Genomic DNA, 17,551 nt, shown 5'->3' with positions numbered 1-17,551 from the left:
AGAAAACAGGCTACGTTTCATTTGATGTGACTGGCACCATTGTACTGGATATTCCTTCTGCCGTGGTGGATTCTCCGGGAGCGTTCCATTTGCGCACGAGCGTAACGCAGAATTTCACAGTGTTGTTCCCCACCACAAAACCGCGCCGACACATAGCTTCAAACCTGTTGGATCCATAGAATCCATACCCGCTGGCTTGAAACTTCAGGCGAGCAGCTCTGGAATGTGTCCACGTAGGTTCAAAAAGACGACGGACAACGGTGGACGATGAAAAGGCTTTCTCGTTGGGATGCGTCAACCTCACGGACTCCACCTTCCACGGGTTGAAAGTTTTTCGCCGCTCTTCAACTTTAGCGTAGACGTCCAGCGCCGAGTTCTCTTCCAGTATGACGATTTTTACATGGCAGTCTTCGTTGCCATCCAAGACCACCTTCGCTGTCCACGTCTCTGGAATAGAGAGTTCTAAGCCGCGTTTAAGGAGGTCATAGAGCGGTAGGAAATCAGAAGCCGAGCCAGTACTCACTGGCTTTGTCCTCTTGAACAACACCAGAAGGGCTCGCTTCTCTCTACCGTCACCATGTTGCTCCGACAGGTATTGTGTCAGCTGCGTCGTTTGTCTTCTGAAGGGTCTACGCACCGTAGGCGTATAAGAGACGGCCTCAGGCAACATCTCTGCATGTATCGTTTCCCGGGCACGCGAAAGGGGACCAGCTACGACAGAAGTATCAATTAGGGAGGCTACAGACCCATCTACGTCAGCTGTCCTGTTTTCTTGCGGTACGTTAATTTGCTTATTCTCTTGAAAATCGGTTGATAATGGCGTCATTTCTGGACTCAGAGTGTTAGTTATAGAAGTGGAGGGGGAAGTGGGTGTGGAAGCCATTTGCCGCAGAAAGTCAGTGGCTTCACTGAGACTCACACTCATAAGCGTAGATTTCGTATCGAGGTTTCTTATGTACTCGACGAGCTCATTCATCCTGGATTCCAGGCTTACTAGTGTGTCATGAGCTGTGAGCGTGACATCGTCGTGCCAAGTACTGTGCACTGTAGAACTGCTGCTTTGCGCATCCCGAGTTGTCAGGTCACTCCGTTCAAGAGACGGCATGCAGCCTGTTTGATAATGGCACGGCAGGTCCGTTAGAAGTATGGTAACATTGCATCGAGGACAGACGGCTGGATGAAATGAGCAGTTCTCCTCGAAGTGCTCTGGTAAACTAGAGACTGGCCCCATAAAATCACAGCCATAGCACGCGTTCCAGCACACCACCTGCAGGACAATACGAGGGAATCAATTAGCATAACCATACAGTTACTTAACTGCAAGGATCGACGAAAGAACAAGGCGCTGAACAAGTATCTTTAAGAAGACTTTAATCTGACTCCCCAACGTGCCAATAATCTATGTTCAGTTTTTAGCACCGCAGCGTGCTTTTTCAAGTTATTCATGACGAACATCACATTTGGCTTCATAACCTACCCTACGGGTGACAAATGTGTGAAATGTTTGTAGTGGTGATAAAGAATGCCCCTCTGATGATTGTTCAAACAAATTTTCTGTAGGAGGGCTGTCTGCTGCATTCAACGGGTAAGACATGAAATCAGGTAATGAGCTAAAGGGGGGCACACTCCGCACACTATGCACCCGTTTGGCCTCGCCTTTGGCTCATTCAACGCGAAACGTCCCTGTCCATAAAAGCGACCATCGCTGATTATCTTGGACAAAATTGAGCTAATTGGTTTTTGTGAAAGTCAGGCTTACCAAATTGTTTATGACAGAAAAAAAACATTTGGAGACGCAAGCGCTCGTTGAAGTTTTTCCGATGAAGCAAATGTTAGTTGAAAGTAAACATTTTAGACTGAAGGTGTTAACCTATGTGCAATGACAAATCTTATTTAAGAATATTCTACTGGCGTGGTTGTTTGACGCTACATCATAGGTGAACATATCTAGGAGTTTGCTGCGTTTACCTGGCTCAGTTTCTCGTTTTCGAGATATTTTTTTACATAAACGTCGGGAATCTTCTGGCCAAAATATTTTGACCGTTTTTTCCAGTAAAATCATGTTGAGCAATAAAATTGAGCATTTTTACAGAAAATTACTTCCGATGTTGTAAGGTCACTTTTTCGCTATGCTCAGACCTGAATAAAAATAAAGAACCTCCAAATAAAAATACGTTTGATAGCTCATTATTTGCGCCAACCTTTGAGCTTATGATCTAGAAGTTATAATTCTAGTAAATCTTGGTTGAGGCTGGAAAAAGTATTTCAATTCCACTACGAATTTCACTGGTAGGCATTGCTAAAATGTGTCCTCACTGGAAAACATGTCTGGGCCACGAAAACGTCAGAGCCCTTCCACCCTGTGAAGAGGGAAGTCCAGCGAAGCTGGCGTTCTGGTGGGATTTGCTATGTTAGGGTTTAGCTATATTGGGGATTTGCTATGTTGAATTTGGCTACAAAATAGTCAACCAACCCCTTCGCTACGTACTCGGGAAAGAGGCTTCGGTGCCGGGTCCGAGTAGCACAATGAGGTATTTTTATTGCGATATGGACACTCAAAAGCAGATTTCTGCCGTCGGCGTCGCCGTCGCCGTGAGGTTCCGTATGACGTCAATAGCGGCGTTTACATGAATACGACAGAAGCGCATCGTATCAATTTTCAAGCGTATCGCATCTCATGTAAACGAGGTAATTCGCTAGGAAGGCGTATCGTATCCAATTCGCCAAACAAGGGTAGTTTGAGATGGAGAATGCGCATTTCAGCGGCGCATGTAAACAGAAGCGTATCGCATCAGGAATTATGGGAAAGCATTCGCTGCGGGATTACAACCGGCCAACCAACCAGCGGCGCGGCCGCTGCCGCACTGCGAGACATCAAAACAAACATGGCGGCTAAAAAAGCAGGTGCGTCACACGGTCCTGTTGCTCGCGAGCATGGAGGAAGGAAAAAATGTTTTTCTTCCTCCATGCTCGCGAGTAATTGTCAACTCGTGCTTCCTTTACGCACCCGGCCCACTACCGGAAACCAGTTACGCCGGAAGTGGGCTGTAATTACCTCATACGATACCATGTGGCGCTACGTTCTCGCGAGAGTTAAATGCGCTACATGTAAACGGCGTCGCATCGCCTTTCCCAAATGCGCTTGGAAATGCGATGCGCTACTGTCGCATTCATGTAAACGCGGCTAATGGAGATGAAATCGTCGCCGCGCGCCGAACGCTGTATGTGCGAGTGAAAGGGCGCGAGGGGCGCGCGCTTTCACGGGGAGTGAACGCACGGCGGAGAACAAACGCGCGTTCTGCGCCGTGCTCCCTTAAGGGCTGCAGAAGTAGGCGTCTCTTTCCTCCTTTACAATCACCATATATGTAGAGCAAACGCGCCTTCTTCCGACACGCGAGAGGCCGTGGGGGAGGGGGGGAGGGAAGGGAGGCGACGTTTAGCTGGGGCACCAAGTGCCTATTTATATCAGAGGCTCCGGCAACAGTCACCAACGCCGCACGCATTTTGAGCGAACGCGGGCAAAACGCCGACGGCGTCGACAACAGTTCTGCGTGTTGCCGGTGCTGCTGCATGTCCAAGTTTATACAGCTGATAAAGCTGATATCATTACTCCGTATAGCTCTCTACAAATTTGCTATCGCAATTGATGCTTCGCCTTTCAGGTGAAACTGCGACAACTTTTTTTAACACTTAGACGACGGCTACACAAAGCCCGGCTCTGAAAGAACTGGCTAGGCGTCCACGGGGGACAGCATTCCTACCGCGTGCCTCACGCTTTTGTACGGTGTTCCCAGACAAGAGTCCCTGACCACCAGGGGTATTCTGTAAGAGTCCAGCCAGTGGAAGGTCCACTTCGGCTGTCGCGATTGGCTCCCGCAGCATGAGCGACAAAGAGACTGGATGGTTCTGTCTCGCTCGTGCTGCTGAAGCCAATCGGGCAGCCGAAGTGGACAGTCCACTAGGTGGACTCTTACAGAACACCCCCCTGCACCCAAAGCTCCGTATATACAACCAACGCTAACGGGGAATTCCTCTCACACCCCACACCTTCGTTGACCAACTTTTTTTCGTAGACAGACGAGAGACTGCGGCACAGGCGGCCGAGGACGGCGGGGCTGCTGCATTAAAGAGGGTCGACTGGCGCAAGAGAAGAGAGATAGCGGGGACTCAGATCGCCGGGAGGGAGGAGGGGCTGTGCACTGAAAAAGACGACGACGCTCGAGTCAATGCTGATGACGATAGTTTTTTTTCTATCGTGGACATGATCCTCGGGGATGTAGCCCTTAACAGCTTCGCTGTAAAAAATTCTTGCCGCGCTTATGAACTCTTTATGCATAAAATGTGGGCAAATGATCATTTTTGCCCGGTAAAGGACAGTAAAGCATCCATTTGCGCTGTTTGAGTGTTGATGACTCCGTAACTACGTTTTACAATTCTCATCTTAACTACCAAGCACAATTTCTCCAGTAGGTATAGACTCTCCTGTTCACAGGCGGCGCACTTACGCTACGCCTGTGAACAGTGGATGCTCTACATTCTACCGTCACAGCGCAGTTAGTGTAGCCGGCGGTGTGCAGCATGATTTGACGCAGCTTGCGCGGGACTAGAACGCGTCCTCTCTTGCAACGAAGCCGCCTGACTGGAGTGCATCGTGCGCTATCTCGGCTTATCAGCAGCAAGCAGGCCTACAATTCTAATGTACTGAAGATGGTGGGCTGAGTTTGCGCCTTCACCAAACGAAAGCGCACGCTCACCGTGATCTTTTGCGCATGTGCTCTCACAACAGTAATCGCCGCAGTTCTGCCGGCGACTATAAACGCACTCATTTTTACTGGCATACAGAGACCAAATTGTTTACGATCCTGGCGTCGACAGGGTGACTCATCTCCATAGGCCGCTGCCTGGCATGCTTTAAACGCGGGCATAACCACGCCTTTACGAAGTCGTCTAAAGTCCCTGTATAAGAAAAGTACCGCCATCTACTCTTTCCTCCGACGCCTCCTCTCCTAAAGCGCTTGCTTTTTTCTTTACTTTTTGCTTGCGAAAGCCAAGTCGACGGTGGCGCACCTAGAAAGTCCAAGTTGAAGCTTTCAGGCCGGGCACGCGCCGCCGCCGCCGCCGCCGGCGCTGCGGCTGCGCAGAGGACTTTCAACATGGCTCTGAGGCGGAAAAAAAGAAAATATGAAGAAGTGAAAAGCGCGCGCTATCATCGTCCAATCGGAGATACATGAGAGAGAGAAGCGGCGTTTATCAAAGGATGGCGGTACTTTTCTTATATAGGGACTTTAGTCTAAACCATCTGCCCGGCATACGCCGGTCACCATGTCAGATTCGCAATCGTTCCTAGTGTCGAGACCACCGAGGATAGGGTTTTGCAGGTTGACTGGCCCCCAACGAAGCCGCGGCCCTTTCGAAACGCTTGTCCTTACACCATCCACAATGCACGAATCAGAAACGCCATCAGTTTTTACTATCTTCAGTCGCTGTTAGTCAGGTTGCAAATGTCATCGAAGTTATTTTGTTAAGCCACAAAAGCAACAGAATTCCACCGAGATGCTCTATGCCCATTCGAAGATATTAAGCCCGACGTAGCAAACTCTCTAGAGTTACCTACCAACGTTTCTACTTATGAGTTCATATAGCGACGGGAACAACTGCGAATTCGTCGAAGTTCACCTTCGCGTTCACCTTTACGAATTCGTCGAAGTTACCCTCATTGGCTTTAGAAGTGTAATACCTCTGACACATGGGCACTCTAATGTCCTTTAGGTAAGGGGACATCTACCGGAAAGGCTTTCAAGTGCAGTGACACACGGCAAAGGAGTATCTGCCTCCCGGCAAAGTTCCTTTGCGGGAAACAAGATCGGGCATCTACTTTTCGAGCGGAAAGGTGTACTCTCGCATACAGCGTGCACAACTCATGAATAGAAGAGTACCTCTTACACAACTAAGGTGCCCCGTAAGTATTTGTATTACCTCGAAAAATGTTTTAAATTTTAGCGGTAATGCGATTTGCCGAACAGTGAAGATTTATTCTATCTATAATCTCAAACGCCCGCACCACGTCGCTAGCGCCGTCATGTTAAATTCCAAATATGCCCATTATAATCCATCAAAATGGGAAACAATCTTCTTAGGTTCTACAATCACTTAATGTAATCTACATGCGCAGCTTCTTGTAAATGTTTTCTCTCTTGCTGCTTTAATAAGCAGCGCTTTTTTTTCGCGTTCATCTGAGGAACCACCTAAAGAAGTTAGTGCGATGCCGTGTGTCATCGGCGCAACTCCTTTTTGCAAAGGGTCCGTCGGAGTAACAAAAGGGGTTTCCTGCAAACGACTTTACTTTTGCCCGTGTGTCAGGGGTATAAAAGGGGTTCTCGCAAAGTGCCTCGAGCGGCCAGCCGCGCGGCAATTTTGCGAGTATTCGCGGGCTTCTTTCACGCTCGGAAAAACACTTTTATGTAGCACGTATTGAGCAACAGAAAGCTTTATCGGGAGTTTTTCATGTTGCTCTACATTTTTTCATTAACACTTTCAACCTAATTATATTATTTGAGAAGAATAATAAGTTATTACGTCCAATAGGTAATTAGGCGGCATGCAAAAAAAATCAATTTTAGTATCTCCAAGCGACGGCAAACAACATTACCTTGGTTCTGTCGAGCTACGTGGCATTTGCATATTTTTAAATCTTGATGCAAGTTTTTATACGACCACACCCTTCCCCCTCAACAAACCACCCTACTACCATTTGGTTGTTGCCCAGTTGCCTAAAGCGGGAGAACGCAATTTTTTGAGGAAGCAACAGCAAACCGAAACAAACAAGCTTTAAGATCCTGCGCTTCACTGTGAGAGAATGCTGCTGTTACAGTAAATGAGTTCAGCGCCGAAAAAATAGCTGAAGTCTACTCTCCTTTTTTTAAAGAACAAAACAAATAGTGGTGCTTTTGTTCTAGCTTAGAATATCCAATTCAGGGAACTTGATATGTATTATCCTTTTCTTTTATTGCGCCCTATGATAGAGCTACGCAGAGAGGGCATTGTGAAATGTACCAGTAACACTTCAAGGAATAATAAGAATAAACAAAAAGCGCTGTGTCTCAAGCACAGAGTACCACAACTGAGTTAATTTAACAAGCCATGCGGGTCTGCAAAGCTTTCATACCTGTTGGTTATTTTGATGTTTTAAGCAATAGAACATTACGCGCCGTTAGTACTTTTAGTAGTATTTGTAAATAAAATATACAAATGAATCGCACGTATGATCACATTGTGTTTAGCCAGTGTTTTAGAGATAGTGACAACCCGTTTTGCTAAGAAGACGGTTCGTGCTTAAAATAATTATAAATGAGTTCATTGTACACATCCTTTACAGCGATTGTGAAATGACAGATGAGCAGAAGACATATAAAATTGAATTCAAAGCTTGCAATATATATTGAAATCTACAAGTTGATCGTAACTCGCACATGATGGAAACCAAACATTTAAAAACACATTCTAAAAAATGTTGCGTTCTTCCTGTGTCAGGTTAGCTTAAAGCACAATGGGCCTTGAACCGATTTATTTGCTGTATGAGACAGGTAACTGTATCTAATAAACAATAACATCAGAGGGCATGCTTCTCAGGTGCATGTACCATCCAATCGACCTGTATTATTCTCGTGCACGTAGGTTTTTTGATCGCTCCTGACAGTTTACTGTAAAGCTTCGATATCTCTTGCACGCGTAAGACAGCAGAAGGTGAGCTAGCATGGTCAATAAGCTCACCTTCAGCGACGCAGCATCTTCCGCAGAACATTCCTTACTAACTATTTCTCGCTCGCAGACGAACGACATGCCATCCAGTAGGCAGCGCATGTGACAGTCTTGAGATTCGGCCTCACTCGCTTGCAGGCAATTGTCGCAGAATGCATGCAAGCATGGAAGCACATTGATAGTTCTCTGCACGCCACCACACAGGCTACATGCATGCAGCGTCGAGGGAACCGGATCAGCCAGTTGTGTTGGTCTCCAGTCGACTCCCCGCTGGAATCCGCGGAGTATTACGATGCGCGGAAGCTCAGGCATGGTCTTCAAAAGAAATGGTCTCGTTTATAATGCATCAGATGCCTTTGTTGAAGCCGTATGGAAACGGACACACAGAAAACAATTGATTTCCGCGAAAGGAGGCAAACACAGGAGTCAGTCACTCGCTCGAAACTCATATAAGCTCGAAACTCGAATGCTCCAAACTCGCATAAACACACACTGATCTTTGCGGACGAAGACGAAGCGTCCAGAGGGTTGCTCAGAGTCCACGCGCAGAATAAGAAACGTAGGCACTCTGCTTGCTGGATGTGCAGGATGTAGAGATAAAGCGGGCGAGCACGACCGCCCGTCATACTATCTGCAGGGAGCGACATGGAGTGAACGCCGCCAGATAAGCGGATAAGCGCCGGCAAGCAAATAGCAACGAGTGTAGTACAGGGGCCCAGAAAAGTCACATTGAGTCATACCTGTTTACTACGAAATGGGCTTTCGGACTCGGCTGTCGGGGTTTCACGAAGAAGCGCGAATGCTTCTTTTTTTTCTTTTTCAAGGTTGGAACAAATACCAATTACATATTCACGTAACCAAATCCAATGCCTTTGCTTGGATACAAAATAGCCTATTTACTGACCTCTCAGAAGCTATACTATTCTTCTGCTGAACTTAACGACATAGGTTAGATTCCGGGCCATAGCTACCACAGTTTGGCGACGGCAAAATTCACAAAACGCCGGTGTACTTAGATTTAGGAGCCCGTTAATGAACCTTAGATGGTCGAAATTATTGCGGAGTTCACTACTACGGCGTTCGTTATAGATACTTTTCAGGACCATCCCGTGGGCGCCGCCATGCTTGATCGACTGCAGGCGCATCTATTGCCTGCCTCGGCACGCTGCATTTTCTCTGTTTTTGCCATGGCAGGGCATGACGCCCGTGCGCCTGACGAAACCCCAGTTCGGGTGGATATCATACACTGTGATTGGGTGGATGAGAGGCAGCTTTCGCCGCAACTTCACAGGACATGTAAGCGCTTTCGGGGTTCATTACGCTTTGTCCAAACAGCGCGTGCAGCGTATAAAGTGCTTGTATTAAAATCGGGCATGGAAATGTATTCCAAGCTGTCCAAACTTTCCATTTATAAATTAAATCAGGAGCCGTGCATTTTATTCGTCATTACTTAGTCGGCAAACTTCTTCAAGCAACGGTTTGTCTTGCTTGTGACTCAGCAACATTTCTCGGTGCATTCACTGTCCGACTGTTTATTTTCTGCCTAATTGCACGCGGGTGTGCTCACTTGCGATAGCTTTGTGCTTGCAGCTCACAAGGGTTTTAAAAGGTAGATAGGTAGAAGGAAGCAAATTATTGTTAGGGGCCCGCCGTGCCATTCGGAAGCTTGACTCGTGAAAAGGTAAAAGTTATCAGCCACCAGAGAATTTACGGAAGGCTCCCACACGGCACTGAGTTCAATAAGAGGGGCTCAGATTAGAGCACTGCACGGGCTCGGGCTTACCCGAAAGCCCGGGCCCGGCCCGGCCCGTGGGCCGGGCCGGGCCGGGTAGAGGAGTTTTTTCACGGGCTCGGGCCGGGCTCGGGCACGGCGTGTGCTTTTTGACCCGGGCCCGGGCCGGGCTCGGGTTTTTAGACGCGGGCCCGGGCTGGGCTCGGGCTTTCTGCGAGTTATTCTTGGGCTTCTCAACTCTGAAAAACGTGTATTTTTCGGTCTTGGGCCGGGTTCGGGCCGGTTTCGAGTCGGGCTCGGGCCGGGCTCGGGCTTAAGGTAAAGGGGTGGCGGGCCGGGCCGGGCGGGTAACGTAGATTATTTCCGGGCCCGGGCCGGGCCCGGGTCTCGCCATAAAGGTTTTGATCGGGCTCGGGCCGTCCAATGCAAAAACGGGCCCGGGCCGGGCTCGGGCCGCAAAAATCGGCCCGTGCAGTGCTCTAGCTCAGATTAAAGGAGATTAAAAGAAAGTAGAATAGAAAAAAGAAAAGGAAGGCTAGTGGATAAAAATGTAACCCATTGATTAAAATTATAGCTAAATAAAAATACATTTCGAAACGACAAAATATATTAAACAAAACTAAAAATAATTTTTCAAGCAATTTAACTCTTTTTCTGAGAGGAATGCAGATGGCTGGGTGACAGACATCTCCCTCTCACACAATTTCGTATGCCTCAAAAATCTGCCTGCGTGTGTTGGCCTTGCTTGTCGCACGATGCAGGCCTGCCAGACTAGGCTCTCACATTCTAACGCAAACGACCCAGCTAGTGTGGAGCTGAAAACACAACGCAGCCTCCAAGTCTTCCTGTCATATGTTTATACGAGTGGGACTCCTTGTGCATACGGAGTATGACGGCGATGTAGACGTTGTCATTGTTTTACTCGTGAGCATATATGCACCCACTTTGAAGATTCGCGATGCTGGTGTATGAGGCTGGGCGATGAAAGCTGCGTCAGCGCCAAGAATGAGATAAGCGGCGCAGCTGTCACTCTGGATGATGGATGGCCTAGATAAGAATAGGCAAGCGGCGCTGTGGATGACCTCATCCGCTCAGCTGCCGCAGTGCCAACTCGCACAGGTGGCGCTGCAGGGAGCGCATGGCTTCAGCAACCGACTTAACTAGGCGCTCGGAGAGGCACGTAATCATTTTTTATCGGCGCAAGGAAAGATCAGTCAGTGCTTCATTGCTGTCACGTAGTATGGACGGAGCGGGTTCTACTCGGTATCTTGCAGCTGAACAGGGAGCTAGAAGGACGGTAATTTGATAAACAATGGCGGCAGAAATGATAGAAATTATGCTCATGCGAAATACGGTTTCACTTCGTGGAAAGAACGAGGGACGTTTTTAGCAGCGAAGCTGTTTAAGCCAGCCGTAATTTGTGGTTCTTATCGAGAAACTGCCACGCCGTAGCCATGGTAACCGGGAGGGCGGAGGAGGGCGGCGCCTGGCATGCGCACGCGGTCTCCTCCTCGCCAGCTCCCTCCCTTCCCGACCCCCGTCTCTCTTCTCTCCGCGGCTCGCTGAGCCAGGAGCACAAAAAAAGGCGAAAGCTAGCACAAGGCCCCGCAAAGCTCAAGACACAGCGAAGCTGGCCGATTCATATCGAGCGACTAGCCTTCAATGCGTTCGGCGTCGCAAGCAACAACGTTCTTGGCATTGTGCCAACCTTAATTAGCCTGCCTGCGTTTGTGACATGCCAGGAGCGCTGTCGCTTCTAGGCGCCGACGCGTCCAGCGCTAGTCACGTAAAATGTCGTGAAAGAGAAGGTGCCTCCGAAAATGATCGCTCGAGAATACCTTCCTACATGCGTAGTTTAGTTAAACCAAGTTAACACCTAGCAAAAACCAAGGTAATACCTAGCAGTAGCAGCCAGTAAGGCTTGAGGATCGACAATTTCGCTGTGCCTAAGCTTTTCACGACCGAGTGAAAATTTGCCCGTTTTGTTTTCGCAGGACCGCCGTCTCCACTGAGGTGGTTCACGGAGAGTAGCTTTTCGACGACGCTGCTAAGGAGGTGGGCGTTTGCTAGAACGGCTGTACACATGCGCCACGGACACAACTTTACCTCGGCGGCGGTCTGGTCACTTAACCACATGCACGACGTCCCGCGCCTTGTTATGTGATATATGCCAAGCATTAACCATTGTCTGCGGCTTCACATTATTATTGCGATAGCAATTATGCGGACCCTCCAAGCGGATTTTTGCCGTCGTCGTCGGCGTCGCCGTAAGGGCCCGTAAAAAGTCCAAGGGCGATAAAATCCCCGCCACGCCCTGTATGCTGAATGTGCGAATGTAAACGCGCGAGGGACGCGCGCTTTCACGGAGAGCGAACGCACGGCGGGGAGTAAACACGATGTCTGCCGTCGTGCGAAACGCAGTGGGGAGATGGGAAGGAGGGGAGGCGACGTTTAGCGACCGGGTGCAAAGGGAACTGGTGGCGCAATCTTCCACACGAAAGGAGGAAAGCGGGGAGGCAGCGCGGGAGGGAGGGGCTGCAGCTTCTGTGTCAGCAACTGCGTACTTATACTTTGCGGGGCGGTCGCGCGTGGTCGCGCGCACCGTATTTTGAAAGCGATCTCTACAAGGCTCTTAACATTGTACATGCTGGGCTTTCGCCGCTCAGTTTCCGCTGAAGCGATAGACTGCAAGAGCCGTCGCTCGTTGCTGCAGACGCGCTTGCTCGCGCCAGCATTTTGACAGTGGTTGTCTACGGACATCGAGTGTTATCTATCCACGTTTGCTTGTGCGCGCTGGCACCAGGCTTGTTAATTTAGTAAACAAGCGAATGTGTCCAAGTTTATGCATCGAACAAAACTACTATGCTTACTCCATATGGCTCATTTGCTATCGCTATTGATGCTTTACCTTTCAGGCGACACTGCGACATTTTTGTTATTGCGTTCAATATTATATTAAACTATTCCCTTATGATTGCGTTTTAGATCGGCTAATGAAGGAATTTCACGACGTTTTTACTTGGAAAATTTACACAAATGAGCTATCATCTTGGTCTGATAAATGGTTGAGGGTATCGCCCTTCCTATTTTAGGTAAGCCTCCCACTTACACCCTCAGCGACACAACTGTGGCAGCTGTTTCATATTGTCACGTAGACGAAGTTACTCCGATCCACGCGCGGGGGCCTGAGTTTTTGCGTTTGTTCAGCTGGCGGTCAGAGACTCGACGCTCAGCGCCTCAACGCTTCAGGTCGTCTGTTCTCCTAGAACGTGACATTTCTGGTGGAGGTGTGGGGTAGCCCTCGACCTATGCAACAGACCCCTCCTAGCAGCAAGAACATCAGCGCCATACCGGAGCTTACACCAGTGCACCGTGCCAGCCGGAGAATTTGGGGACTGCCCCTGAGATTGTGCCGTCAACCAGGAGCACAATGGCTGCGGTGGAAGGTACGGCGACAGTACCAACTCATTTAACGTTGCAGAGGTCGCGAGTGCCACGTTCCTTCCACGGCGACCTTTATGAAGACGTGGAAGACTGGCTGGACGACTTTGAACGAGTAGCAGATTGCAACGAGTGGGACGACCGAGCGAAATTAAAGAATGCGTATTTCAGCCTCGAGGACGCTGCTCGCACCTGGTGCCAGAACCGCGAAGAGGCCCTGACATCTTGGCGTGAGTTACGTCGGCGGCTCTTGGACACGTACTCGAGCCCCGATCGCCGAGAGCGAGCAGAACGGTCCCTCCAATCGCGTGCTCAGAAGCCCAATGAAAGTGTTCTGATGTACGTTGAAGACATGACACGTCTCTTCAGGCGAGCCGACCCTAGCATGCCGGAAGACAAGAAGCTCCGGCATTTGATGCGGGGTGTCAAAGAACAGCTCTTCGGTGGGCTTGTTCGTAACCCGCCGAGGACGGTTACCGAGTTCCGCGCAGAAGCCGTTGCTGTGGAAAAGGCGCTGCAGCAGCGGTCGAACCAGTATGACCGGCAAGTGAATGCTGCTTCGATAACCATCGGTCTGGGAGCTTTCGCGAGTGACATTGAAGTGCTCCGCGAGCTAATACGATTGGTAGTCCGCGACGAGCTGCAACAGCTACACCGGGCGCAGCAGCCTACGGTCAACTGCATCGCTGACATCGTGCGTGACGAAGTGCAGCATGCACTCGGGGTACTCAACCTCGCACCGAAAGAACAGACGACCTGAAGCGTTGAGGCGTTGAGCGTCGAGTCTCTGACCGCCAGCTGAACAAACGCAAAAGCTCAGGCCCCCGTGCGTGGATCGGAGTAACTTCGTCTGCCTCTTCGCTGGCGCCCATCAAAGCAGGTGCCGGCGCATGGCGCGTGGACTAGCGCGCGTCTTCGGCTTTCTAATTATGTCCCACATGTTGCAAGGTGTGGCAATATTATAAATACCTCGATATACACGTCACGCACGACCTCTCTTGGAATACATATGTCGAGTTTGAAATTAGGAATGCCATCCGCAAGTTTGATTCATGCAATAAAATTTTCACTCCGCCACTCTACATGGGAAGCGTTTTACATTATAAATCCCTGGTGGGGTGAAGATTCAAATATGCCAGTTATGTCTGGGATCCAGCCACAGGTAACTTATCGCATGCTCTCGAAAATCTTCAAAGCCGTGCCGACCGCTTGTGTGCTTCCTATAACGTACGTGCAGCATTCACGTTGAAACAAGAGTTCGTGAGCATATGGAAGGGTGTATGTAAGTTACGTTGAAATATTGATGAACACATGGTAAGACAAGGCACATGACGTCAGCCTATAAACCCATGTTGTGGATGTAATAAGGAAAACCTGATTACATATGTACTACCTGAAGCAAATAGAACTCTAGGAATAATGCCAAACATAGAGTAGCGCAATAACGCAGCACAAGTGCTAGTGATGCAAAACTATCGGTTAATTGACTATCGATAGCATAGATAGTTTTTTTTCTTTAAACTGTCGATAGTGTAAACAGACAATCAATAGTATTATCGATAGTGCTTTGACAAATTATGCTGTTGTTGGCCGGCAATATTGCCGAAACATTTGCGATAGCCTACTATCAGCAATACTCAATTCGCTTAATTTATGAGCAATTTTAGGCAGGGTAAATAAAATAAACTCATACTCAAAAGTAGCCAGTTATATCTTACCAATAAACTTAATTCTTGATAATTTTACTTTTAAATCACAAAATGGCAACCTAGATTTGAAGCCGAGCAGTTCCGCCACATGCAACGGCTTCCTTTCCGCTACATCTGAGCAGTTCAACTTCATTATCATGTGTCAGCCAAGTATTCTGGTGAAGGAACACAAGCATGTCGACTTTCTTGCCCTTCAGCCTGATCCTCCTATCTGAACTGATCTGTCCAAACGCTGAGAATACAATTGTGAGTACCAACGTTGCTGGAATGCACAAGTACTTCCTACCCACTTCAGAGAGCGGCGTTGTGGAGCATTGCCGATAGTTCCAGAATTCTAAAGGGTTACTCTTCCTTTCCTGTGGATGTAACTTCAGGTACTGGAGAACCATTAGCTCTGCGTTCGAGGTTGTGGTTGTGGGTTCCTGTTGCTGTCTCTTAAGGAACCGCAGAATTCGGCTTCCTGCTGTAGCTTCGCTTGGAACCGCCTGCTGCCCAGATGGTTAAATTGCAGGACCAGCTGGGCTTTCCGACATTTGCCGGCTCAGTTTACCAATCAAACAAGCACTGGTACGGTCAGCGTTTCTCCTGATCGAAAACGCTCACTCCTTTAGACGTGGGTCCAGCAGTGTTGCAAGATATGTTAACTGTATTCCTTCATAAGTGTCCATTCTTTTATGCAAGGAGGAAATGTACTCTCGACGAAGTTTTTTGCCAACTTCGGTTTTCGGGGCATGCTCGTTGTTTGCTTTTATGTCTGTGCAGCTTCGATTCAGTTGAAGCACTGGCCTGGAAACCCTGCAAGCATACGTGTAATAATTCCACTCAAGTTCAGCTCAGAAGCAGGGGCGCCAAACGGTGCGTCTCGGGTTGCTTCTGCCAGCACAACAAGGACATTTGCGACACTAACACTTTATCCAGCAACTATACGTAGGGTACATCTGCAGAGTTCGGTGACGCGTAGACTGCAATAACAAAGAGTCCTGTCATAGTTACTACCACCACCATATACCACGCACTCGGGGAACCAGGTTTATGCTGCAGTGAGTTCGCGCGGTTGATTTTATACTATCTATAGTACCATTGCAAGTAAAATTGATGGTACTATCGAAATTACTGTCAAAAGCACTATCGATAGTTCTCTTACATCTATAGTTTGATGGTGACTCAACTATCGATAGTATCGATAGCTCCATCGATAGTTCTACATCACTAATAAGTGCTCCGTGCAGCAAAGTAATTGATTCTGTAACGTCTTGCAATTTAAATAATTGAAACAGAGTTGTTATTACTGTATTCAATCCATCATCCGCAACCGGTTTTTTAGCTTATGTTTGGGGTTGGTAAAAAAAAGACTCGTGGTGCCAGTTTATGAAAGTAGGCTGTCACATAGTATCTGCGAATTCGTTTTTCATATCAAGTAGAAAGCAGTGATATGCCTTTGTTTCAGTCTACAAGAATATGATGGGGTGTACAGAACTTCGTATTGATGGTATCAAAAAATCTTTTAGCACGATTTCTTCTGTCAAGAGTGAATTAAAGTTAGATAACCATATAACCTTAAAACACTTCAATCAGACGGGACAATGAAATTCTAAGGAATGGTTTTCAACATGGAATGTAATTCTCTCCTGCACAGCGTGTAGCATTCAGAACAGTTTACACAAAAACATGAGTACATTCTTTAATACACATAACCTCCTACGTCCACCCTACTATAGTTTTCACAGCGGACTTTGCACAATAAGCTTGCTCGAAGATTTGAACGGCATCCTTTGCACTGAAATTGACAAAATAATATAGTGTTTGTTGTCTTTCGTGGATTTTGAGAAGTCGTGTAACATTATCGACTACGAGTTAATTGTTCTTTAGTGAATACGACAAAGGCTGGCCAGCCATCATCACCAGCGCTAGGCACGGGGTTCTCCGCTCGTACTGGGACTCTTGCTGCTACTTGACCGCTGCGTTAGCCTCTCTCTGTCCACAATCAATAAACATCGTCACAATCGGGTCAAAGTGCTGTCACTGAGCGCAAGCTGCCTTCGCCTACTTCTCCAATTTCTCGTGTTTTACGGCCGGTCCATCCGTCGAAGTAAACGCATGCTGCGACCGCCCGAACTGCTTCGCCGAGGGCTGCCGCCGTTGACCAGCTCTCTAAGGCAACACGGAGAGAACTTCGTCCTGCCTGCCTTGCAGCTGCACAGGAAAAGGGAATATCGGTGGTTAAAATCGGCCCGCGACCGATAACCACTTTTTTGTCCAGACTGTCTCCTGAAACCTTGCATGTTGAATTGACTGCGCTCCTCTCAAACGTCGGAGCGCCACCCATTGCCGGCAAACGACTCGAGGCGAAGCATAATTCGTCTGCCTAATTCTACTTCTGCACCGCTGAATCTTGCGCCTGCAGGATACCTCCGTGTGGCTAAAAACTGTTTTTTATAAACATTTGAAGGACCCCTCCACGACAGTGGCTTCACGCAAGCGAGCTAGAAAGCTTTACCAATTATGATCATAAATAAAAATATTAATCATAGGCTCCGTACAGTGAACAGGCGGCGCTGCTGCGCAGCAGCGGTGGCGCGATGCTCAGCGTCGCATGTGGCGGGCGGCGCGAACCTGGGAAGGGGGGAAGACAGCGAGATTTCGGAACTACGTATACACGCCTCCGAAAGCCGCACGTATATCCGCGATCCGCTTTCTTTTTTTGTGCGTGTGTGTACGTGAAAGTACAAGCGTGGCCCTCTGTCATGGCACAAATAGTTTTTGCGGGGTTCAGGCCTATTAAAGGAATAGACGATTACTTTCACGGTGCAGCGTTAACCAGCGGAGACAAGCTCTACGCTGCTTCGCATGTTGCTTGTGTGAAAGACGGCGTGGACGTTCAAACGAAGTGCCATTCGCAACAGGGAAAGCA

The 17,551-nt window shown here is 48.4% G+C and overlaps 1 protein-coding gene across 1 annotated transcript in view; it reads right to left on the bottom strand.

Moving 5' to 3' along the window:
• Positions 1–8,730, bottom strand: part of LOC119453762 (TNF receptor-associated factor 6) — a 248,856-nt gene extending 240,126 nt beyond the window's left edge. The window contains exons 1-2 of the mRNA XM_037715815.2: positions 7,771–8,730; positions 1,154–1,267 (exon numbers count right to left, since the gene is read on the bottom strand). Coding sequence (XP_037571743.2) covers positions 1,154–1,267; positions 7,771–8,070 — 414 coding nt within the window. The 5' untranslated portion in view covers positions 8,071–8,730. The remainder of the gene's footprint in view (positions 1–1,153; positions 1,268–7,770) is intronic.
• Positions 8,731–17,551: the final 8,821 nt, after the last annotated feature.

The sequence above is a fragment of the Dermacentor silvarum genome, chromosome 5, assembly GCF_013339745.2.
Source record: "Dermacentor silvarum isolate Dsil-2018 chromosome 5, BIME_Dsil_1.4, whole genome shotgun sequence".
Classification (NCBI taxonomy): domain Eukaryota; kingdom Metazoa; phylum Arthropoda; class Arachnida; order Ixodida; family Ixodidae; genus Dermacentor; species Dermacentor silvarum.
Note: the sequence above shows the minus strand (reverse complement) of the source record. Positions and strands in the feature narration are given on the sequence as shown.